Source organism: Panulirus ornatus, chromosome 50, assembly GCF_036320965.1.
Source record: "Panulirus ornatus isolate Po-2019 chromosome 50, ASM3632096v1, whole genome shotgun sequence".
Lineage (NCBI taxonomy): Eukaryota > Metazoa > Arthropoda > Malacostraca > Decapoda > Palinuridae > Panulirus > Panulirus ornatus.
This window is the reverse complement of record NC_092273.1, coordinates 15,653,547-15,679,469: the sequence shown is the minus strand read 5'-3', so window position 1 is coordinate 15,679,469 and position 25,923 is coordinate 15,653,547. Positions and strand designations below refer to the sequence as shown.

The 25,923-nt window shown below is 44.3% G+C and overlaps 2 protein-coding genes across 5 annotated transcripts in view; one reads left to right on the top strand and one right to left on the bottom strand.

Moving 5' to 3' along the window:
* LOC139764645 (uncharacterized) overlaps window positions 1-18,606 on the bottom strand; it is a 36,626-nt gene extending 18,020 nt beyond the window's left edge. The window contains exon 1 of the mRNA XM_071691504.1: window positions 17,232-18,606. Within this exon, the coding sequence (XP_071547605.1) occupies window positions 17,916-18,263 (348 nt within the window). The 5' untranslated portion in view covers window positions 18,264-18,606 and the 3' untranslated portion in view covers window positions 17,232-17,915. The remainder of the gene's footprint in view (window positions 1-17,231) is intronic.
* LOC139764643 (meiotic nuclear division protein 1 homolog) overlaps window positions 1-25,923 on the top strand; it is a 71,935-nt gene that overhangs the window by 18,292 nt on the left and 27,720 nt on the right. The window contains exon 1 of one of the 4 annotated variants that reach the window (XM_071691502.1): window positions 21,998-22,119. The exons of 1 other annotated variant lie outside the window; for it this stretch is intronic. The gene's annotated coding sequence lies outside the window, so the exon portion shown is untranslated. Of the gene's footprint in view, window positions 1-21,997; window positions 22,120-25,613; window positions 25,633-25,725; window positions 25,857-25,923 lie in introns of those variants that run through there. 2 more of the 4 variants (XM_071691503.1, XM_071691501.1) reach the window with 2 other exon arrangements.

Genomic DNA, 25,923 nt, shown 5'->3' with positions numbered 1-25,923 from the left:
TAGGTCTTGTCATCACAACACATAAGTCTTGTCCCCGTAGCTAACAAGTCTTGTCTCTAGAATTCTTAAGTCTTGACTCCAGAATTCATAAATCTCGTCAGAATTCACGAGTCTTGTCGCCAGAACTCACAAGTCTTGTTACCAGAACTCGTAAGTTTCGGTACAAGTTCCGTTACCAGAACACATCAGTCGTGTCCCGGGAACTCGCGCGTCTCCTCTCCAGCCAGAACTTACAGGTCTTTCCTTCGTCTTGGATCCAGAGCTCGTATATCTAGGTTGATGTCTCAGATGTTTGTTCATTATACATACTCTCTTTTTTTCGGTACCACTTTCAGTCCTGCTCTCTCTCTCTCTCTCTCTCTCTCTCTCTCTCTCTCTCTCTCTCTCTCTCTCTCTCTCTCTCTCTCTCTCTCTCTCTCTCTCTCTCTCTCTCACTCAGTAGGCAGCCACAAACTGGAAAAGTTCAACCCGCTAGCGTAGCATTGGCAAAGTTTACGGCTGTGAACTTTTTTTCTTTTTTTTTTTCATACAGAGGCATCTGGCATTCAGTCCACAGACATACTGTGTGAAACATAAGACTTGACGTCGTGCAATTCACACGACTTGTTCTCCATGAATGTTACGTACTATAACCCTACCGTTTGGTTCAGTTATGTTTATACGCGTAAGGTTTTCTCACACTGACAGACGTCACTCCAGTTTCTAAAAAAAAAAAAAAAAAAAAAAAAAAAAAGATCATCGAATTGCCCAGCATTTACCGTCCTATTCGCTTCGCAATCAATTATGCGTAAACCTCCGAGTCGATTATTAGATGAAATTGTAGATTACCGGGAACAACACACAGTCTGATCAATCATACACAACCTGGTTTTAGAAGGCGCAGGCCATTCCTCTCAAAACTCCTTGAATTTGATCATAGATTATTCGTTACCCATGACGAGACAAAAAAAAAAAAAAAGATTAAATTTCTAGACTTCTAGAAAGCATTCAACAAAGTCCTTCCATGTTAGATTTATGTATAAAGTCCGGGATATGGAGATCAGTAGTTGCATAGGAAACGGGGTAGAGGCCTATTTACGTGATACGAAGCAGAGAGTAAATCATTCCTGTGGTCATCCGTTTCTGTTGGGGTTCCCCAGGGATCCGTACTTGGGCCCATGAATTCCATCATTTATATGAACGGTATTGACGTAGGTAGGGCTGAATGAATTTGTATACAAATTTGCAGACGACGAAAAGATCGGTAGTATGGACCCTAGGGGTGCATGTCTCCATCATCTTTAGATTCTCCCAGCATTGTCGTGAAGCTGCCAAAAAAGTAATAGGGTGTGAGGCTTTTATTAACATTTTTTATTAACTTTTTATTAACTTTTTTATTAGCTTTTAACTTTTTATTAACTTTTTTATTAGCTTTTAACTTTTTTATTAACTTTTTTATTAGCTTTTAACTTTTTATTAACTTTTTTATTAGCTTTTAACTTTTTATTACTTAACTTTTTTATTAGCTTTTAACTTTTTATTAACTTTTTTATTAACTTTTCATACAAAAGCAAGGATGTGATATTGGCACCGTATCCCCAAGTCTAGTTAGACCCCACTTTGAATATGCAATGCAGTTTTGGGCCCCCGTTTAAGCAAGGATATTCTTAAATTGGAAGCAGTGTAGCGAAATGCAACTAAATTTGATTCCTTCCTTGCGTAATAAACCATATGATGACTGATTGCGAGAAGAGGTGCCACCAGGGTAGATTGATAGAATGTTTTGAAATAGGTTCAACAACGTCGGTATCGAAAATTCACTTATTAGTAGCTCCACCACTACCAACGAGAGGAAATGGACTAAGACTTAAGAGGTCGCCGAGTTAATTGGGACTGTACGAAATATTTGTTAACCATCGACGTTATTGATGCATGGAGTCAGCTCTCAGGAAAATGGTGTGAAGTGAAGGGGTGCATGACGTTGGTGATGGGATGCATGACTTATTCACGTTCTTAATGCCTTATGGCTTTCCTATTAGAATTGTACTTCAGACACATTAATCCTGCAAGTTGTATTTTCCCACCTGTTTTCCGTCCGGCTTGTTGCCAGAGGTGGGGAGAAAGCCTTTTGTTTTGCTATTCTTTTCTTCTACCACTTTTAAGGGGATTGCATTTTTCTTTTGTTTTTTAAGTAGTGGTAAGTTCAGACCATCTCGCTTCGACCTTGGGTCTCTCTCTCTCTCTCTCTCTCTCTCTCTCTCTCTCTCTCTCTCTCTCTCTCTCTCTCTCTCTCTCTCTCTCTATATATATATATATATATATATATATATATATATATATATATATATATATTATATATATATATATATATATATATATATATATATATATATATATATATATATATATATATATATGGAGAGAGAGAGAGAGAGTGGGGAGCCACCTTTGGTGAGGCTATCTCATAGGAAGTGCTGTCTCGTCAAAGGTCCTGTCACTCCAAAGGACTCTACGTTTCTCTGCTCCTGGAAGCAGCGTATCCCTGAGTTGTAGGAGCCTGTAGAAAGGTCCTGGATAACGCCATTGTGATTGGTCCTGGGAGTTAGTTAGGCAGCCGGTTGGCTTAAGATTCACAGCTGAGTTATAACAGCTATTGCAGAACGGAGAGGTCATGACAGTTGCTTGATAACTAATCATGGAAGAGCTTAAGAGTAGTGTGAGCTGGATATATCCACACTTTGGATTAGCATATATGGGTGAGTCACGTCAGTATAAACAGGGTGGCAAATGTACTGGGATGTTTACTGAGTAGATAGTATGGTTTATGCATTCTGAACGTGATTGAACACTTAAGTGATGAATAGTTACAGTAGAATAGTAGTAGTTGACATACCACATAGCGTAACTTAAAGGAAAATCACCAGTTCGCGAGCATAGCTGTGCACTTGCTCATAGATTGTTTATGAGGTTCACGGTGGTAGGTACAGGACTGTTATGTCTGTCTGTACGAGCTTTAATTGGAACAAGTCGATTCTGGTAACGAACGGGGGCCCTGGTGGAGGGGCGTCGAGTGGGAGGGAAGAGGTATCTCTGACGAGGGGGGGATAGAGGAATATCAACAGCGTATTGCCAAACTGCCGTGTGAGCCGCCGGTGTTGGTTGGAGAGGGTGGACAGGTTCAGTGAGATGAGGGCCTTATTGGTAGTTGGTGTAAGGTGGACCCCGGATGATTCTGCATGCCCTTATCTGAACTCTTTCTAGCTGGTCCTTCTGTGTAGCTGTTAGTGAGGAGGACCAAGCTGGGGGGGACGACGCATATGTGAGCTTCGATAGAATGAAGATAGTCGAGACATTCCCGAGTTCAGTTGGTGGGACACCTAGTGACTGAGATGGCAGAGAAGGTACAGACAGTATGAGGAAGGTTCGAGGATAGCACTGACATGACTATTCAAACTGTTGTCTATAATGACACCAAGACGTTTGAGGTATCTTACTACCTAGAGGATGTCTGGGCCTAGTGTGATAATAGGAGGCAGGATGTTGTCTGCACCCAGGTTGATTCCCCCCTGATACCACAGTAGGCCCCTGGTATCCTCCTGCCAGCCAGAGACTTCAGAACTAATTGATGTGGTTCGTGGTGACGTCGCCGGCCGTAATTCACTTTTGAAAGTGTGTGTGTGTGTGTATGTGTGTGTGTGTGTGTGTGGGTGTAGATATCTTCTCTGGCAGGTTGAAGTCTCGGACGTTGATGAATTAGCTAATCCGAAGATTTGAAAGTCACTGGATGACTCCAGTCACATAGATTATTTATCCAGCTGCTGCTGGAACCCTCCAGGTTAGCTGACAGCCTCCAGGCGGTGTGGCGGGTTACGTGCCACAGTTCTGCTCGATCGAAAATGGGGTGAGCAGTGCCTCATTCTTGGGTTGAGGGTTGTATTGGACCTGAATGTGATTGAAATGTCATTTATATGATTCTACACATGGAGAATCTTTCTTACCTTCCCTTCCCCATTTGTTTGATGACGTGAAAGCAAGTAGAGCAGCTGGCGGAGGAAGAACACATACACCTTGAGCCAGCTGAGGGCCTGGGGTGTGTACCTACCGCCCCGGATTGCTGTGTTGAGTCTCAGCCAAGGGCTTAGGCCTCCTGCAGGAGGATTCTTCCTTCACGTCATCATCGTTGTCCTCGGCCGCACGAACCACTGACTGTCATGTTAGGATCCTCCAGAACCTGTCATGTTAGGATCCTCCAGAACCTGTCATGTTAGGATCCTCCAGAACCTGTCATGTTAGGATCCTCCAGAGCCTGTCATGTTAGGATCCTCCAGAACCTCATGTTAGGATCCTCCAGAACCTGTCATGTTAGGATCCTCCAGAACCTGTCATGTTAGGATCCTCCAGAACCTGTCATGTTAGGATCCTCCAGAACCTGTCATGTTAGGATCCTCCAGAACCTGCCATGTTAGGATCCTCCTGAACCTGTCATGTTAGGATCCTCCAGAACCTGTCATGTTAGGATCCTCCAGAACCTGTCATGTTAGGATCCTCCAGAACCTCATGTTAGGATCCTCCAGAACCTGTCATGTTAGGATCCTCCAGAACCTCATGTTAGGATCCTCCAGAACCTGTCATGTTAGGATCCTCCAGAACCTGTCATGTTAGGATCCTCCAGAACCTGTCATGTTAGGATCCTCCAGAACCTGTCATGTTAGGATCCTCCAGAACCTGTCATGTTAGGATCCTCCAGAACCTGCCATGTTAGGATCCTCCAGAACCTGTCATGTTAGGATCCTCCAGAACCTGTCATGTTAGGATCCTCCAGAGCCTGTCATGTTAGGATCCTCCAGAACCTCATGTTAGGATCCTCCAGAACCTGTCATGTTAGGATCCTCCAGAACCTCATGTTAGGATCCTCCAGAACCTGTCATGTGAGGATCCTCCAGAACCTGCCATGTTAGGATCCTCCAGAACCTGTCATGTTAGGATCCTCCAGAACCTGTCATGTTAGGATCCTCCAGAACCTGTCATGTTAGGATCCTCCAGAACCTGTCATGTTAGGATCCTCCAGAACCTGTCATGTTAGGATCCTCCAGAACCTGTCATGTTAGGATCCTCCAGAACCTGCCATGTTAGGATCCTCCAGAACCTGTCATGTTAGGATCCTCCAGAACCTGTCATGTTAGGATCCTCCAGAACCTGTCATGTTAGGATCCTCCAGAACCTGTCATGTTAGGATCCTCCAGAACCTCTCATGTTAGGATCCTCCAGAACCTGTCACGTTAGGATCCTCCAGAACCTGTCATGTTAGGATCCTCCAGAACCTGTCATGTTAGGATTTTCCAGAACCTCATGTTAGGATCCTCCAGAACCTGTCATGTAAGGATCCTCCAGAACCTCTCATGTTAGGATCCTCCAGAACCTCTCATGTTAGGATCCTCCAGAACCTGTCACGTTAGGATCCTCCAGAATCTGTCATGTTAGGATCCTCCAGAACCTGTCATGTTAGGATCCTCCAGAACCTGTCATGTTAGGATCCTCCAGAACCTGTCATGTTAGGATCCTCCAGAACCTGTCATGTTAGGATCCTCCAGAACCTGTCATGTTAGGATCCTCCAGAACCTGTCATGTTAGGATCCTCCAGAACCTGTCATGTTAGGATCCTCCAGAACCTGTCATGTTAGGATCCTCCAGAACCTGTCATGTTAGGATCCTCCAGAACCTGTCATGTTAGGATCCTCCAGAACCTGTCATGTTAGGATCCTCCAGAACCTGTCATGTTAGGATCCTCCAGAACACGTCTGGTGATTTGCCGTGAAAAGGAACGGTCGATGAGAGCGGGACCTGCGCTTGGTTTCGATCGAGCGAGACTGTCGCAGTCCAGAAGGATTTGTTCAGTCTGATGAGACGGGAATGCTTGAGTTCTATAGCCGGGAATCGTGTTTCATTTTTTTTCATTTTTTTTCATTAGGTTCTCGACTGCCAGGATGGTTAAAAAGCCATGGTCATCCGTGTTGTGACCGCCTTGTCAGAAAACCTTGATTCCTTTTTTTTTTTTTTTTCTTATCAGGTGTTCATGGTAATTCTCTCTTGAAAGATGTTTTTCAGGTGTTCAAAGTATTTTTGTATTCTTGAACAGTTTGTCTTGTGTTTACGGTAATTCTATGCAGAAAGATGTTTTTCAGGTGTTCAAAGTAAGTCTGTCTTGAAAGGAGTTTTTCCAAGGAAAATCTGTCTTGAACAGTGTTTTTCAGCTGTTAAAGGTTATTCTCTCGTGACCAGTGTTTTCAGGTGTTCAAGATAAATCTGTCTTGAACAGTGTATTTTCAGGTGTTCAAGGTAAATCCGTCTTGAACAGTGTATTCCAGGTGTTCTAGGTAATTGTGTCTTGAACAGTGTGTTCAGGTACTCAAGGTAAATCTGTCTTGAACAGCGTATTTCAGGTGTTCAAGGTAAAGCTGTCTTGAACAGCGTATTTCAGGTGTTCAAGGTAAAGCTGTCTTGAACAGCGTATTTCAGGTGTTCAAGGTAAAGCTGTCTTGAACAGCGTATTTCAGGTGTTCAAGGTAAAGCTGTCTTGAACAGCGTATTTCAGGTGTTCAAGGTAAAGCTGTCTTGAACAGCGTATTTCAGGTGTTCAAGGTAAAGCTGCCTTGAACAGTGTATTCCAGGTTTTCAACGTACATCCGACCATCCACACTGCATGTATGGCCCGTGATATTGGTGGGTTTTTAGGTCGACCCTTCTAGAAGTGTTCTAGAAATGTTCTGGAATCACGAGTGTTTCATGGCATCTGTTCACTGTGTAGCTTATGCTTCACATACACCCGGTAGATAATCACCCAGTACGAAGGAGCTCGACGCTGTTTGTCTAGTAATCATGGCTGAGATTAGCTGGGTCATCGCCAGCAGTGAGGGGAAGTTTTTTTTTTTTTATCCTGCTTCATGTTAAGGACACACACACACACACACACACACACACACACACACACACACACACACACACACACGTGGTGTAGAGGTTAGCGTTACTGCACGTCACTCGCGCAAGGGCCGCCTGACGTCAGTCCCGCATAGGTTCGAATTTGGTCGCTGCAGCCGGTCCACAGTCCACCCAGCTGTTCATCCTCACATAGGGGCTGGTCGATTAAAATGGGCACCTGGCGTGGGCTAGAGTGTGTGCATGTATGTGTGCCTACATAAGAGTAAAGACATAGAGGACATATATACAAGGTTGAGACGGGGCGACAACACGAGCGTAGAAACTCTCTCTCTCTCTCTCTCTCTCTCTCTCTCTCTCTCTCTCTCTCTCTCTCTCTCTCTCTCTCTCTCTCTCTCTCTCTCTAATACACACTTATAGTAACTACAAAGACACGAATTTCCTCCATCTTTCTCGTGGAGCCGATCCCTTCATGTTGTGCCACCGTTGCAGCCTCTTATGATCTTTTGACCTTCCTTTATTATTTTGATCCGTATGCGTGAGACCTGTGAGGCAAACGAAGGATGATCTAATGTTATCTTTATTGTTACCCTGTGTGATATTACCGTCAGCTCAGCAAATTGGTTATGATACGATTCATATCATTGTTCGTTTGGTTTAAAAGTACTTGGTGAAACATTTTCGTTTCCTTTTAGAATTGTGATCATTCCATGTTATGAATTGGTCAACAGAGGGCATTTTCTGATTCAGAATCATTGAGAGTCTTACTTAAGTACTCGTACAGGACGCATTAAAATGATAACCTTATTCAGGTAAGAGTCCCGACTATCTTCTGTGGGACTCTTGCTGCGCCAGGGGAGTCTGCCATTTCCACCGGGCTGGACCACAAGTCATGGAGTTTAGCGGTGCGTACGTTTGTTGTGTGAGGAGAATGCCGGGCAGCTCAGTGTGTCCATATACTGTCGTAGTTGCATCGAGGGCGTGAAGGGTCCCAAGTTGAATCAGTGTTTATCATGTAGGTGTAGGTAATGTCCATAGTATAGATGAGAAAGTGTATCTCTTTTATGTCTAGGGAGTGTGGTTTCAGATGGGTGTACGTCTTGGTGGGCTGGCGTTCAGACTTGAGTTTGGAAAGCGGTTGTTTAGTATTCGTAGGGTAATTTCAGTGTGTTTTGTCACTACTATATTTGTTGAGGGTGGGTAGGGAATGTGCTGAAGTCTGAAGCAGAGGTTAGGGCTTTTTTTTTATTTATTTCTACTTGAAAGTTGGTCGTTAGTTATGGCGTGGTTTGGATGGGAAGGGCCAAGTGTTTTTGCTAAGAATTGAGTGCAGAGCATAGGCTTCAAAAAGTCGCTCCCATTTATCATGTATAGAAGTGGATAAGAAATTACTAAAGGTTGTAGTATATTTTGACCCAAGAGCTGATGATGAGTTGTAGGTGGCCATTTCACAACTGAGAGACGAGTCTTCTTTTAAGGAGAAGTATGTACGTACATCTTCCCTAGAAGCGTGTTCGCTCTCCTGTCACTTGTTCACACCAGTGCTGAAGATGAAAGAATATTCAATGTCAGGTAGAGAAAAACTCCTCTGAATGTCGCCCAAAAGTCTTGGCACACAGACATATCAGATTTCCTTACCTAGAAAATGTATAGCTTTGCTAAAAAGAAAGAAAAAACAGTTAACGAGTGAAGTTCAGTGAAAGGCTTCTGGAGAAGTTCAAACAGGCAACCACTGCTTCATAAGAAAAAGCTCTCTAGCCAGGACTGAATATGTGTGGACAAACAAACATTAGAACCTCTGATGACGTGAGTTCGAGAACCGAAAATGAAACGCTACTGAAGAGGTACTTTGTTGGTTTTCAAGTGAACACTTGTGGACTATGTACATACATGTAGTACATGAACGAATGGAGGTAACAGCTTGAGCGCTGGACATCACAATTCCGTGTATTGAAGGTGCAGACTGTATTGCGCGTCGGTGTAAGTTTCGTTTTGCAGAATTCCTCTATTTTTGCCATCCATGTTCCTTTTGTGTGTGTGTGTGTGCGAGTTTGTTTGACAAAGTTGGCAGTTATGAGAATAGCATAGAATTCTGTATTTGTAAGAGGAATCATTCAGCAAGCTGTTCACGTCCAACATTAAGGAAGAACTAGTGAATGCTCTTCATGTTTGGTCACAGAGAACTCATGGAGAAGGTCCAGAGGAGGACAGCGAAGACGGTACCATAAATCAAGAGAGCTGAGGTGCACGGATAGGCTGGAGGGCTTTATGTTTGCTCACCGTGGTAGAGAGAAGACCGGGGCGTGTGATGACCTGATGACAACCTTTTAAGCTTTTTAAATCAGCTTGATGACGTAGACAGTGAGCAGGTCTTGGTAAGGTGTAGGGATAGTATGACCAGGAGACAGCATAGAATCAAAGAATAAACTCGTTGGAAAGAAGGTAAATATGTGTTTTTTATAGAATGAGAGTAGTGGGAGAAGGGAATAGATTGGCTTATGAGATTGGGAATGTGAAAAGTATGTAGAAATATAAAAAGTTGTATGATAGTAAAGTTCAAGAGATGGTGACTCCACGAGTGTATGACTCCCTCCTCGTGCAGCGCAAGTGGGTAATTACACTTGGCTGGGTGGCTATGTTAGGCAGGATGAGGTATGCCACGCTTGGAACGGGACGGAATGGTATCCTAGCCACATAACCGTATCCGTTTACCAGAGTCCACGTCCTCCCTCTGCCGCTCCCACCCGACCCACCCTCACCCTCCTCCACCTCCACTCAACACACACACACACACACACACACCTTAATCCATAGATGCCTCTGTATTCATATGTACGAGTGCGTTATGAATACTCGAGTACATATTACAGACGGCCCCTGAAATTATATGTTATTTATTTATTATACTTTGTCGTTGTCCCCCGCGTTAGCAAGGTAGCGCAAGGAAACAGACTAAAGAATGGCACAACCCACCCATATACACATGTATATACATACTCGTCCACACACGCACATATACATACCTATACATCTCAACGTATACATAAATACACACACACAGACATATACATATATACACATGTACATAAGTCAAACTGTTTGCCCTTATTCATTTCCGTCGCCACCCCGCCACACATGAAATGACAACCCCCTCCCCCGCATGTACGCGAGGTAGCGCTGGGAAAAGACAACAAAGGCCATATTCGTTCGCACTCAGTCTCTAGCTGTCATGTATAATGCACCGAAACCGCAGCTCCCTTTCCATATCCAGGCCCCACAAAACTTTCCATGGTTTACCCCAGACGCTTTGCATGGCCTGGTTCAATCCATTGACAGCACGTCGACCCCGGTATACCACATCGTTCCAATTCACTCTATTCCTTGCACGCCTTTCACCCTCCTGCATGTTCAGGCCCCAATAACTCAGAATCTTTTTCACTCCATCTTTCCACCTCCAATTTGGTCTCCCACTTCTCTCGTTCCCTCCACCTCTGACACGTATATCCTCTTGCTCAATCTTTCCTCACTCATTCTCTCCATGTGACCAAACCATTTCGAAACACCCTCTTCTGCTCTCTCATCCACACTCCTTTTATTACCACACATCTCTCTGACCCTTTCATTACTTACTCGATCAAACCACCTCACACCACATAGTGTCCTAAACATCTCATTTCCAGCACATCCACCTTCCTCCGCACAACTCTATCTATAGCCCACGCCTCGTAACCATATAACATTGTTGGAACCACTATTCCTTCAAACATGCCCATTTTTGCTTTCCAAGATAACGTTCTCGACTTCCATACATTTTTCAACGCCCTCCGAACTTTCGCCCCCTCCCCCACCCTATGATTCACTTCCGCTTCCATGGTTCCATCCGGTGCCGAATCCACTCCCAGATATCTAAAACACTTCACTTCCTCCAGTTTTTCTCCATTCAAACTTACCTCCCAATTGACTTGCCCCTCAACCCTACTGTACCTAATAACCTTGCTCTTATTCACATTTACTCTCAGCTTTCTTCTTTCACACACTTTACCAAACTCAGTCACCAGCTTCTGCAGTTTCTCACCTGAATCAGCCACCAGCGCTGTATCATCAGCGAACAACAACTAACTCGCTTCCCAAGCTCTCTCATCCACAACGGACTGCATACTTGCCCCTCTTTCCAAAACTCTTGCATTCACCTCCCTAACAACCCCATCCATAAACAAATTAAACATCCATGGAGACATCATGCCGCAAACCAACATTCACTGAGAACCAATCACTTTCCTCTCTTCTACTCGTACACATGCCGTACATCCTCGATAAAAACTTTTCACTGCTTCTAACAACTTGCCTCCCACACCATATATTCTTATTACCTTCCACAGAGCATTTCTATCAACTCTATCATATGCCTTCCCCAGATCCATAAATGCTGCATACAAATCCATTTGCTTTTCTAAGTATTTCTCACATTCATTCTTCCAAGCAAACACCTGATCCACACATTCTCTACCCCCTCTGAAACCACACTGCTCTCCCCATTCTGATGCTCTGTACATGCCTTCACCCTCTCAATCAATACCCTCCCATACAATTTCCCAGGAATACTTAACAAACTTATACCTCTTCAATTTGAGCACTCACCTTTATCCCCTTTGCCTTTGTACAATGGCACTATGCAAGCATCCCGCCAATCCTCAGGCACCTCACCATGAGTCATACATACATTAAATAACCTTACCAACCAGTCAACAATACAGTCACCCCCTTTTTTAAATAAATTCCACTGCAATACCATCCAGTGTGTGTGTGTGTGTGTGTGTGTTTTTCTATTATACGTATTTGCTGTATTAACAGATGACTGAGCCTTAAACGGATAAAAGATAAAAGAGAAATCCTCTTGACACTTTCTTTTTTTGCTTTTGTAAAGAAATACAGAAGGAGAGTATTTCCGTTACCGCCACTGTTACTCGCCTTCTACGACACGCAGGGGATACGAGCGTAGTGGCCGTACTCCGTACTGTGAGATGTTGAATTATATGTAGCTAGGTCTCTAGATAAGCCAAGGCTTTTACATTATACATAGCTGACTGATGACCACAGAAGACGGAAGCACCAAAAGACCTTTGAAGCTAGTAGAGAACTGAATGAATTATGAATCTCGTCTGATTCAGATGTTTTTAATGTATTTTTTAATACCAGCTTCGACCCTAGAACTTTCGTCACCAGAACCACACGCACAGGGTGGAGGAGGGGGCGAAAGTTCTGGAAGCGTTGAAAAATGTGTGGAAGGCGAGAACATTATCTCGCAAAACAAAAATGGGTATGTTTGAAGGAATAGTGGTTCCAACAGTGATAATGGTTGCGAGGCGTGGGCTATAGAGTTGTGCGGAGGAGGGTGGATGTGTTGGAAATGAGATGTTTGAGGACAATATGTGGTGTGAGGTGGTTTGATCGAGTAAGTAATGAAAGGGTAAGAGAGATGTGCGGTAATAAAGAGTGTGGTTGAGAGAGCAGAAGAGGGTGTTTTGAAACGGTTTGGTCATATGGAGAGAATGAGTGAAGAAAGATTGACAAAGAGGATATATGTGTCAGAGGAGGAGGGAACGAGGAGAAGTTGGAGACCCAATTGGAGGTGGAAAGATGGAGTGAAAAAGATTTTGAGTGATCGGGGCCTGAACATGCAGGAGGGTGAAAGGCGGGCAAGGAATAGAGTGAATTGGATCGATGTGGTATACCAGGGTTGACATGCTGTCAGTGGATTGAATCAGGGCATGTGAAGCGTCGGGGATAAACCATGGAAAGTTGTGTGGGGCCTGGATGTGGAAAGGGAGCTGTGGTTTCGGGCATTATTGCATGACAGCTAGAGACTGAGTGTGAACGAATGGGGCCTTTGTTGTCTTTTCCTAGCGTTACCTCGTACACATGAGGGGGGAGGGGGATGGTATTCCTTGTGCGGCGAGGTGGCGATGGGAATGAATAAAGGCAGACAGTGTGAATTGTGTGCATGGGTGTATATGTATGTGTCTGTGTGTGTATATATATGTGTACATTGAGATGTATTGGTATGTATATTTGCGTGTGTGGACGTGTATGTATATACATGTGTATGGGGGTGGGTTGGGCCATTTCTTTCGTCTGTTTCCTTGCGCTACCTCGCAAACGCGGGAGACAGCGACAAAGCAAAATAAATAATATATATATATATATATATATATATATATATATATATATATATATATATATATATATATATATAAATATATATATATGTGTGTGTGTGTGTGTGTAAGTCGAGAACATTATCTCGGAAAGCAAAAATGGGTATGTTTGAAGGAATAGTTGTTCCAACAATGTTGTATGGTTGCGAGGCGTGGGCTATGGATAGAGTTGTGCGGAGGAGGATGGATGTGTTGGAAATGAGATGTTTGAGGACAATGTGTGGTGTGAGGTGGTTTGATCGAGTAAGTAACGTATGGGTAAGAGAGATTTTTTTTTTTTTTTATTATTATACTTTGTCGCTGTCTCCCGCGTTTGCGAGGTAGCGCAAGGAAACAGACGAAAGAAATGGCCCAACCCACCCCCATACACATGTATATACATACGTCCACACACGCAAATATACATACCTGCACAGCTTTCCATGGTTTACCCCAGACGCTTCTCATGCCTTGATTCAATCCACTGACAGCACGTCAACCCCGGTATACCACATCGATCCAATTCACTCTATTCCTTGCCCTCCTTTCACCCTCCTGCATGTTCAGGCCCCGATCACACAAAATCTTTTTCACTCCATCTTTCCACCTCCAATTTGGTCTCCCTCTTCTCCTCGTTCCCTCCACCTCCGACACATATATCCTCTTGGTCAATCTTTCCTCACTCATCCTCTCCATGTGCCCAAACCACTTCAAAACACCCTCTTCTGCTCTCTCAACCACGCTCTTTTTATTTCCACACATCTCTCTTACCCTTACGTTACTCACTCGATCAAACCACCTCACACCACACATTGTCCTCAAACATCTCATTTCCAGCACATCCATCCTCCTGCGCACAACTCTATCCATAGCCCACGCCTCGCAACCATACAACATTGTTGGAACCACTATTCCTTCAAACATACCCATTTTTGCTTTCCGAGATAATGTTCTCGACTTCCACACATTCTTCAAGGCCCCCAGAATTTTCGCCCCCTCCCCCACCCTATGATCCACTTCCGCTTCCATGGTTCCATCCGCTGCCAGATCCACTCCCAGATATCTAAAACACTTCACTTCCTCCAGTTTTTCTCCATTCAAACTCACCTCCCAATTGACTTGACCCTCAACCCTACTGTACCTAATAACCTTGCTCTTATTCACATTTACTCTTAACTTTCTTCTTTCACACACTTTACCAAACTCAGTCACCAGCTTCTGCAGTTTCTCACATGAATCAGCCACCAGCGCTGTATCATCAGCGAACAACTGACTCACTTCCCAAGCTCTCTCATCCCCAACAGACTTCATACTTGCCCCTCTTTCCAAAACTCTTGCATTTACCTCCCTAACAACCCCATCCATAAACAAATTAAACAACCATGGAGACATCACACACCCCTGCCGCAAACCTACATTCACTGAAAACCAGTCACTTTCCTCTCTTCCTACACGTACACATGCCTTACATCCTCGATAAAAACTTTTCACTGCTTCTAACAACTTTCCTCCCACACCATATATTCTTAATACCTTCCACAGAGCATCTCTATCAACTCTATCATATGCCTTCTCCAGATCCATAAATGCTACATACAAATCCATTTGCTTTTCTAAGTATTTCTCACATACATTCTTCAAAGCAAACACCTGATCCACACATCCTCTACCACTTCTGAAACCACACTGCTCTTCCCCAATCTGATGCTCTGTACATGCCTTCACCCTCTCAATCAATACCCTCCCATATAATTTACCAGGAATACTCAACAAACTTATACCTCTGTAATTTGAGCACTCACTCTTATCCCCTTTGCCTTTGTACAATGGCACTATGCACGCATTCCGCCAATCCTCAGGCACCTCACCATGAGTCATACATACATTAAATAACCTTACCAACCAGTCAACAATACAGTCACCCCCTTTTTAATAAATTCCACTGCAATACCATCCAAACCTGCTGCCTTGCCGGCTTCCATCTTCCGCAAAGCTTTCACTACCTCTTCTCTGTTTACCAAATAATTTTCCCTAACTCTCTCACTTTGCACACCACCTCGACCAAAACACCCTATATCTGCCACTCTATCATCAAACACATTCAACAAACCTTCAAAATACTCACTCCATCTCCTTCTCACATCACCACTACTTGTTATCACCTCCCCATTTGCGCCCTTCACTGAAGTTCCCATTTGTTCCCTTGTCTTACGCACTTTATTTACCTCCTTCCAGAACATCTTTTTATTCTCCCTAAAATTTAATGATACTCTCTCACCCCAACTCTCATTTGCCCTTTTTTTCACCTCTTGCACCTTTCTCTTGACCTCCTGTCTCTTTCTTTTATACATCTCCCACTGGAAATAAAAAGAGCGTGGTTGAGAGAGCAGAAGATGGTGTTTTGAAATGGTTTGGGCACACGCGGGAGACAGCGACAAAGCAAAAAAAGAAAAAAAAAAATATATATATATATATGTATACAGAGAGAGAGAGAGAGAGAGAGAGAGAGAGGAGAGAGAGAGAGAGAGAGAGAGAGAGAGATCGTAAATGATAGGATGATCAGAAGATCGGTCACCGGTAGTAACCATGAATGCTGACAATGAACAGACGTGCGCGGGATATGGTGATACTGACCCGCGCCACGCCATACACACCCCTGGCTATAGGGAGGGCTGTTTTCACCAGGCCGCCCCGCTCACTGCTCAACCTGTATCCATAGATACTTATTACTGATTAGGGCACGAGTAATGATCACGACTCAGGATCAAAGTCTTTGGCTGTCTTCATTCCTAATGATCGTACCGTCGTGCTCAAAGGTCGTGTCCATGTGTTCAAGGTGTCGCACCGTCGTGTTTATTATTAAGTAGGTCGTGGGAATCGCAGTGGTGGTGAAGTCAGAGGGGGTTCGAGTAAGGGGATTGAATCCCGTGTCAGTGGGAGAGTAGGATCGGAGGAGGGTATAGAAATGTATTGAACAACCAGGGTTCGTAAACGTAGGATCGGTAATTGTATTGGTAATGGTAGTCACAGGTATTGTGGGTGGGAAGGTCAAGGCTCATGGTAGAAACACAATAATACAGTACAACGAGGGAAGAATAATCATGGTAGTGTGGTAGAGAGGTCATGGTAGATACAGTTTAGTTAAAAATGGGGTGGTCATAGTAACCGTGGTAGTGAAGTACTGGGGGTCGGGGTTAAGGTCATATAAGGTCATGGTGCGTAAAGTACTGTCTGCATATACGTTGAACGTATATTGGAAATGTATTGTAACTATCATTTTTTTTATATATATATTTATGATATTCAGTTTCTGTACAGGAGTTTGATCATAGTTGATCAACTGCCTTACACACGTCGCTCACTCTAAATGTCCACTGTAGTGGTATGGAGTACATACGTATGTAGGGAGGGGGTCACATGTTATAGTAGTGGCACCAGGCGCGTGGTTGTTATATTCATTTGTGGTAGTGTGAGGTACACGGGAGTAGTTCTGGACTCATCTGTGGTAGTGTGAGGTGCACGGGAGTAGTTCTGGACTCATCTGTGGTAGTGTGAGGTACATAGGCGCTGTGGTTGGACTCGCGTATGGTAGTGTGAGGGTACTACATGGGTGAGCGTATGACTCGCGTATGGTAGTGTGAGGTACTACATGGGTGTGCGTATGACTTGCGTATGGTAGTGTGAGGGTACTACATGGGTGTGCGTATGACTCGCGTATGGTAGTGTGAGGGTACTACGTGGGTGTGCGTATGACTCGTGTATGGTAGTGTGAGGTACTACATGGGTGAGCGTATGACTCGCGTACGGTAGTGTGAGGGTACTACGTGGGTGTGCGTATGACTCGCGTACGGTAGTGTGAGGGTACTACGTGGGTGTGCGTATGACTCGCGTATGGTCGTGTGAGGGTACTACATGGGTGTGCGTATGACTCGCGTACGGTAGTGTGAGGGTACTACGTGGGTGTGCGTATGACTCGCGTATGGTCGTGTGAGGGTACTACATGGGTGTGCGTATGACTCGCGTATGGTAGTGTGAGGGTACTACATGGGTGTGCGTATTACTCGCGTATGGTAGTGTGAGTGAGTTGCGATGGACTCATCATAAAATAGTGTTGTGGGTTACCTGAGGTGACTGTGTGAGGTTGGTAATTGTGATGTAGGAACCACCATGAGGTTGACCCGGCTCAGCAGATGAACAGCAGTAGGAGAAACAGCAGTGTGTGGTTAGTTCCTCACTTCTTTGCCTGCTTGCTCCACTGCTCTTGTGGACCTGCTTGCTCCACTGCTCTTGTGGACAAGCAACATTGATCTGTGGGCCGTTTTTTTTTCCCCCGTGCACACTGTGTGTGTGTGTGTTCACCAGCTTGGCTTCCTGACACTGGTGGATAGCAAACCAGTTTGTGACGTTTTTACACCACTCGACCAAATTTCTATAAGTAGTGAAGTGTACTTAAGTGTATTAATCTCTCTGAATCACCACATGAACACTGTTTGGTCGTGTACATTTGTCGCGATATCAGATTTAGAAATCAGATGAACAAGTTTGATGTGGTTTATCAAAACGTGCTAGATATGATCCGGCATATATAATCGTCTCACTTCGCGATGTTCACTTTTATTTCGTCTACACTTTTAAGTACTTTATGTCCGCTCTGAGATTACACCACAGGGCCACTTTCGTAGTATCTTCGTCATTGAAGCGCAGTAAAGGGGCTGTGTTTTGTTGTCCTGAGTTAGTTCAGTGTCCCAAGGACATATCCAGGCTTAGGGCAGCCGGGAGTGTCCCTCGACGGGGGCTGGAGAGGAGTCAGTGTCCTAAGATGTCCCTCCAGCTCTTGGCTGGGATGTACTGGCTGATCTTCCCCTTGAAGACCAGCTTGTTGAGCAGCACCAGGAACAGGTTGAAGATGAGGGCGAAGAGCACCAGGGCGGCGAAGCCCTTAATGAAGATGGTGAGGAGTCTGCCTATAGCCTGGAGCAGCCCTTGCTCCCGCTCCACCTGGCAGAGGTTGGCGGAGGAGCGTTTGCTGCTCTGCTGCTGGGGGTGGTGGTTGACGGAAGCCTTGCTGTGCTTGCTGTTGTGCTGGGGCTTGCTCGCCTTCGCCCTGCCGGAGCCGTTGGCGCTGTGGCCTCTCTTACGCGATGCGGCCGACATGGCGATGGGCGAGGACTCTGTGTGTGTGTGTGTGTTTGGATTATGTATACACCGCCAGCAGGAAGGACTTCGATGACTTCCCCCGGCGTGCCTCACTCACCGACCGTCCCTGTCTACAGGCACGCAGTGCTTGCCATAACCCTGGCGCGTGCTGCTCGCTTGTTGGCTACACCTGCGTCCGCCTCTGTGATCCGAAGGTGGGGAGATGTGTGGTTGGTGGTCTTCGTCCCCAGTACACTGTACTGCCCAGCTGAGCAGCGGTGGTGGTGGTGGTGGGTCGGGAAGGTGCGAGCGACCGGCCCGGGCGATGGGTTGACTACGAGTGTGTGTGTGTGTGTGTGTGTGTGTGTGTGTGAGTTGGTGCCTGACACCCAGAGTCGCGTGTCATGCCAGGGGACTGACTGGAGGGAGGGTCGGGTGTGAGGCTGGAGGACTGACTGGAGGGAGGGTCGGGTGTGAGGCTGGGGGACTGACTGGAGGGAGGGTCTGGTGTGAGGCTGGGGGACTGACTGGAGGGAGGGTCTGGTGTGAGGCTAGGGGACTGACTAGATGGTGCTTGGTGTGTGAGGCTGGGGACTGACTGGGTGGGGTGTTATGTGAGGCTGGGGACTAACTGCAAGGGGTCAGGTGTGTGTCTAGGGGACTGATTGGAAGGGGAGTTATGTGACGCTGGTGACTGACTGGAACGGGTCTGGTGTGAGGCAGGGAGACTGACTGGAGGGGATCTGGTGTGAGGCTGGGGGACTGATTGGAAGGGGCTGGTGTGAGCCTGGGGCTTTCTGGAGTTACTGGAGGGAGTCTAGTGTGAGGTGGGACTGACTGGAGGGGGTCTGGTGTGAGGTTGGGGGACTGAGTGGAAGGTGTCTGGTGTGAGGCTGGGGGACTGATTGAAGGGGGTCAGGTGAGGTTCTGGGACTGACTGGAGGGGGGGTCTGGTGTGAGAGGCTGGGGACTGACTGAAGGGGGTCTGGTACTGCTGTGTTGGAAAGCAACATTTACTCTAGTATCTGTTTTGTTAATTTAGTTATTTTTAGAAATAATTTTGTAGTAGATATTTCATGATGCCGTGGGAAAAAAAAAAAGAATCAAATGCAAATATTTCCACTGTTTTGAATGTTCAGAGTATCTACCATATTGACATCTGGGAATCATTTCTGTTCAAGTATTAATGAATAGGTAAGATCCTGTTAAGCAGTCAGCTATTATGAATTACGTGACTTAGGCTTGAAGATACATGGTTCATGCTATTTAGCGCACGTTAATTATAAATGGTATACGTGTTGTAGACGCACAAATGTTTACTTTAGTAAAAACCCGGTATCTAAGCAACCTTAGTTACCACCCTTATGTGTCGTCGCGTTGTCAACACCACCGCGCTCAGGTGACGTCATGTTGCTCCCCGCCACTTGCTGGCCGAAGTCAGGGTGACGTCACGTTGCTCCCACCACTTGCAGGCCGAGTTCGCGATGATGTCACTTTGGTTCCACCAATTGGAGACGGAGATCATGATGACGTCACTTTGCTTCCACCACTTGCTTGCCGAATTTAAGGTGTGACGTCACACCAACAATCGTGCGCGGTAACCAGTGGTGATGCAGCACGACGGTGTGAACACGTAGCACATGTGATCACACGCTCCACTATTACTATGGTAGCATTGATCCAACGCAAATTGAGCATGTCGCCAGCACTGCGGGAGGCCGTCACACCATACGGGTCACTTTACGCAGTCCGTAGATCCTAAACTGTGCATGCGTATAATCGTAATTGTAATTTTCCAATTTGCAGTCAGGCGGGGGGGGGGGGGGGGGGAGTCTACACTCGTGGGACCCGACATCATTATACATTTTTCCTGAAATTTCACTTTTCTACCGTCACTTCTGGTTGTTCTGTTCTTGCATCTTCGAAGAGCTGGCCACAAATCTCTTAACAGATTTGAAAACTTGAAAGTTTAGATCAAGTCACCCATTGACTCTTCTTTCTTCCTTTGTGGACTAGTGTCTAGCCTCTTAATCTCGCCCTGTAATTCAGCTCACATAATTCTGATACCAACCTTGTTACCTTCCTATGGACTTTATTTACTGTGTGTGCATCCTTAAGTATACGAATTTGTGAAGCATAGTCTAGTTTTGACCTATCGTAGGATGCGAACAGTGCGTTTGAATATTTCCTTTGTCGATGTTCTTGAATGCATTTGTAATGTCTGCCAGCCCTACAGTTGGTCTCGCATTCAATTCTCCCAATGTGGAACTCTGGCGACAGGTTAGGGACGATGTCAATTCCCAAAGTCCCTCTCAGATTCCTGTAAAATTGGTTTATGATATTCGTATCGAAGCCTGATGCCACAGTATCCCGCCATCTGTGCTTTGTATATTAACTCGAAATCGCATCAAACGCGTATCAAACCAACTTAGCAGTTTGTCTAGATTCCTGTGCTTTAAGATCTCTAGCAGTTATTATGGTAGCTCTAGATCCTGATCATGGTTTATCTCAAATTCTTCATACACACATGGGCCACCGTGGTTTACTGGTTAGCGACGGGTCCACTCTGGAACGGGCCCGCGTGGGTTCGAATCCAGGGCGCGGCAGTTATCCTACACCCAACCCAGGTGGGTCGGTGCGTTATGCACTACCCCTCATGACACTAGTCCTTTTAAGTCTTTTACTTAGATTAAGAAGAGCAGTGATCCCAGGATTGAGCCCTGTGGCACGTTACTTGTGAACTCTAACCCATCCTGAGAAGGTTCCTCTGTCACGTGGCCTTAGTTTCCTTCCTCGTAATTAATTTCTCAATTATCACGGGAGTCTCCTTCTCATCCCTGCCTCTGAAGATCCATCTTCGTTACCATCCAATTAAGTGGTATTGTGTCAAATGCTTTCCGGTGGATAGATACAAACTATCTCTCCAAAGTGTTTTTGTTTTATGGAGCTCACTTTCTCGTAGAAGTTAAAGTGGTTTGTTCCCCATATCTTTCCTAGAATTCTTGTTGCCTCTTGCCTTGGTAGTTTATCCTCTCCAGTTTGCTATACATTCGTTTTCTGATTATCTTTTCTCATATTTTACAGACCATACTCATCAGATAAACCCATCTGTAGTTGGCTATCCTTTCAAAAATAGGTTTGAAATTTGCCCCTTTTTTCCATTCGTTAGTCACTTTACCTTCCTCCAGTTACGCCCTAAACGATCTTTGAAGTGGCTTATCAAGTGTTATCTGCACATGTGGCACTATAGGGAAAACATTTTTTCAGGGCTATGAGTAAACTCATTTTACCTGAGTTCTAGCGTGCAGTATTCTCGTCGTGTTCTGTTGGCCACTTATATTTTGTTTGTCGTGTTGTGGGGACAGCTTATAAGACATGTTCTTGTAGCTTGTGATATGACACAAATAGGAAGACACTGTTATCTCCTTTTGTAATTACCTGTTGATAAGTTCGCCATTTTAGTTTTAAAGTTGGCATCATTGGCTGATTCGCATACATTTAAAAAAAATTGTCTATCTTTTTCCATTTTTATTTTTTTTATTTGTTGGATTTGATTATCGATTATCTGACCACTGCAGCATTTTGTAAGGGTCTTTCTGAAATGTGCTTGCTCAGTACTTACTCCGCACTTCATTCTTAAGTTTGCCATAATCAGCAAAACATATCCAGGTATGAAGCAACAGCAGTATCCTACACACTAGGACGGTGGCAGCAGTGCTCCACACACTAGACAGCAGCAGCAGTACTCCATACACTGAACAACAGCAAGAGCTTCACTTTCTTCTGGGATGCCGTTTAGATGTGAAATAACAGTGGTCCCAGCACTGGGTCTCGAGGGACCCCCCAGGAATTTACCATAGCCTAGCGTGAAAAGGTAGTTCCCCTGATAGTCCCACTTTCTCTCGTATTTAAGTAGCTCAGGCAACTTTTGTTCCTTTTAAGTAAACCCCGTCTCCTCCTTTCCGATATTAGCCTTGAAACTAACTTCATTAGTCCCTTGTGAGAAACAAAAATGAGAAAAAATAAATTGGCTGCCCGTGCTCTCTCATCTGTTCTTTTTAAATGTTATGTTTATATACTTTTTATAAGAGATTAGTCACCTGAATCCGTATTTTGCTCCTTAACCCACCCAGAAAATGCTCTTTTCTTTTCTAATTTTCTTTTCCAGTCGCTTGTTGAGTATGCCTCGTATTACAGATTCTGTACCATCATAATACGGCCCTCTTCCCGTCACCTGTTACCGATATATGACTACGCTTCATCGCTGCTCGAATACCATCCACCACCGATTGCTTATGTGATACCTAACCGAACCTTTTCGGAAGATTGTCTTTTTAGTACCTTGCTAGCCTATCTGGTAGATTGCCTCTCTATCACCTGCCTAAGACTATCTGGCGTATTCCCTCTCGGGTTCAAATGGTGTGTTGTTCAGTGGTTTATAAGCCATATAGTATTAACGGATCCACCGCTTTACTGAATCAACATAAGACTGTTGAATGTCAGTGCTTCGTAAGCTAATGCTACGATAATTACCCTGTGAAACTTGGCATTTAGCTCATTACGTTCACTTTTTTTTTTTCCTACTTGAGAGTATTCATTTATTTGAGCCTCGGCATCTAATTTGCACCTTGAAAATGTATGAAATTGTTTTAGATTCATTCTGTATCAGCAATATTGATGTTCCCACCTCTTAATCGAAATCATTCCTTGCCGTATGACTTTACCATCTTTGTAAGCACTGGCCTGTCTCATAGGTCAGGTTTCTACATATGATTCTGAGACTTCACTTGAGGTAGACGTGCCGCATCAATCCACAAAGCTGAATTTTCAATGATTCCAGTATGTCTAGATTAGAATATTGAATCTGTTTAGCAGAGTTTTTCTTATGATGCTAGTTATCAATATGTCGTAAATGGTGATCTGCACATACGTTGTATGTTAGTGTGATATATTGTTAGTCTAATATTTAGTCCAATATGTAGTCTAGTATAGTCCAATATTCCCCCCCCCCCCTTTTTTATTTGTTGAGCATAGCGTAACATTTTGGAAAGGTCAGTCTTTTCTAATTCTGGATGTATTTTCCCCTCCCTTTTTTGAAGGGATCGTCCTATAATTACTATGATTATGATTAAACACTATAGTATTTTACGCCAGCTTTCCATATATATACGTCTTGGGGCGGCTCGGCCGCGTCGAGTTGTGGATGAATGTTTAAAAATAATCGGTGTTACCAAACGTTAAGGCTATGGCCCAATATATCAATAGGTTCGCTTCGGCTTTTGCCTGTGGGCTGATTTATGGAGTGAATTGTGTGTGTGTGTGTGTGTGTGTGTGTGTGTGTCAGTTGGGCCACTTGAAAAGGTCACTGCGATCTTTCGTTTATTTTTGTAGTTGACCTTCGAAGGGTGGACCTTGGAGATGGCATCATGATGTGCGCCTAGCCTCTCCCCAGCTCGATGTGACATAACCTCTTTGACCCAATTTAAGACAGGTTTTTTTTTTTTCTTTTACGCTTTTTTTTTTTTTTACGTTTTTGGCATTGACATAGGAAGTGAAAGTGTCGTAAGGTAATACGTTTGGGACTTCCAACAGCATGGGTGCCTGTATAGTATTGTGACCAGTTCTACAGAATTCTGGAAATCTCATATCAAAAAGTGTTCCTCTCTCTCTCTCTCTCTCTCTCTCTCTCTCTCTCTATATATATATATATATATATATATATATATATATATATATATATATATATATATATATAAAGGGTGTTTCCCTTTGTGTTCCCAGTCACTACGGTTGGGAATCATGGCGGTGTCAGCTTGCTTGTTATCAATAACTGTCAGCGGTTTATTGTGAATATCATGACAGCATCAGCAGTCCATGGTCTTGGGTGACAGTAGCGGGAATTCATTATGTGGGTGACGTTGTCAGCCGTTGATAGTGTGTTTAACGTGACAGCCAGAAGGTCTATTATGTGAATTGGCATGACATTGCCAGCTACTCTTACTGTGTTGGACATGACTGTCATCCGTCAAGTAATGTGGATGACAGTGTTGGCCGTATATCTGAGGTAGCGTGTGGGTTGAATATTCATACACGGATGTCTAGCATGTGAGGTTGAATATTTACACACGGATATTTGATGGCAGGAGGGAGCCAGTAAGGTTGGATGTTCCGCGGTACCAATCGTTAGTGAGCTACCTGTCTGTAGTCCTAGTCGATACGGCTACGAGCGATCAATATCCATTTGGAAGGAGGGATATATGTTATATTTATACCTATTGACAATCTTTCTTTTTTACCTGCCTAACGCGGAATTCCAAGAGTTGAGGTGATCCTTGGTTATATACTGCGAATTGACACATGTTTGTTGATTGCTTTATAGTAACGGGAGAGGTTTCCACAGTTGATGTCTTAGAGAGTTAGTTGAGTGGTAGTGTGATGAGGTTAGGTATATTGGGATGGTGGTAGTACGTGGTTGTATGATTGACTGACACGTTTATTGAAATGAAAAAAAAATCGAAGGGTCGAGGTGATACAAGTCATCCCACCCAAGTCCAACAATTCCCTCCAGGGACCACATCACTTGTAAATAACGAAGTTATGTTATAGGTGCAAAATCTGTTTTACCATTGTTACACATCCATTCAATTTGCTTGGTAAGATTATCTATATGTGCATTTCTGTATTCTTTAAAATATTGACAGTCCATTACATAATGGGGTATGCCTTCCATGTTTGATTTGTATGAAATTTGTATGGTTATTCAAAGATTGCATGAATGTTTTTAAATTTCGACAGAACATTGTCGAGAGCGAAACTTATTCATTTGACAAGATTTGGCAATAACTTTTACCCCATTTTGTCGACATTTGAGGTGTAAGTTAGCAACTCCCAGTAGGATGCCTCCTGCTGGGACGTAAAGCTTGCATTTTTATTTCAGTGACTCAGTCCATAATAAACAGGTATCAAGGTACTCCATGGTTATAATAGTAACTGTAGGCAGGCCCACCTATAGGGTGGGGATTCCACCTGTGTCGGGACCTCATGAGGGAGAGAGGGATTAAGAGATAACACAAAAAATAGTACTGAAGTTACTGATATAAAGACAGAACTTAAATAATAGATATTTATCTTATAGATTATCATTTCATGAAGTCTTTCCTGTTACCTTACTGTCCCGGTGGCCCTGGGAGCTCTACCCTTCCTTAGGATCCGTGTCATCTCTTGACAGCCTCAACTATAGGTCTCAAGAGGAGGAAATGTAGCAAAGTAAATGTTGTCACCAATGTATAAGCAGAAGGATGTGCAAAACAAACTATCCGGGTGAACGAGCTTGGCAATCCCCCAGCAAACCAACCTATTGGCAGAATGATTTTCTAAACACTCACTGGTAATTTGCCTAATATTGCAGGCCTGTTTATCACCTCTGTGAATCAAAGGTAACGCCTTTACACGTTTTAGGGCACAGTATGAGTTAACACTCTTGCCGGCCACAAACAAATTATGCATGTGAGCCAGCCTCTGTGCACGCATGAGCACAGTCATTCTCTCCTTTGTTTCCATTGTGCTAGCTAGACAGTGAATGTTCACCTAGTGCAATAAGAGTGTTTCTTGGTAAGTAACGCCAGAAGAGTCCAGTCTTATATGCACCGTAAACTTCTTAGTAAGGTTTTCACCTTTC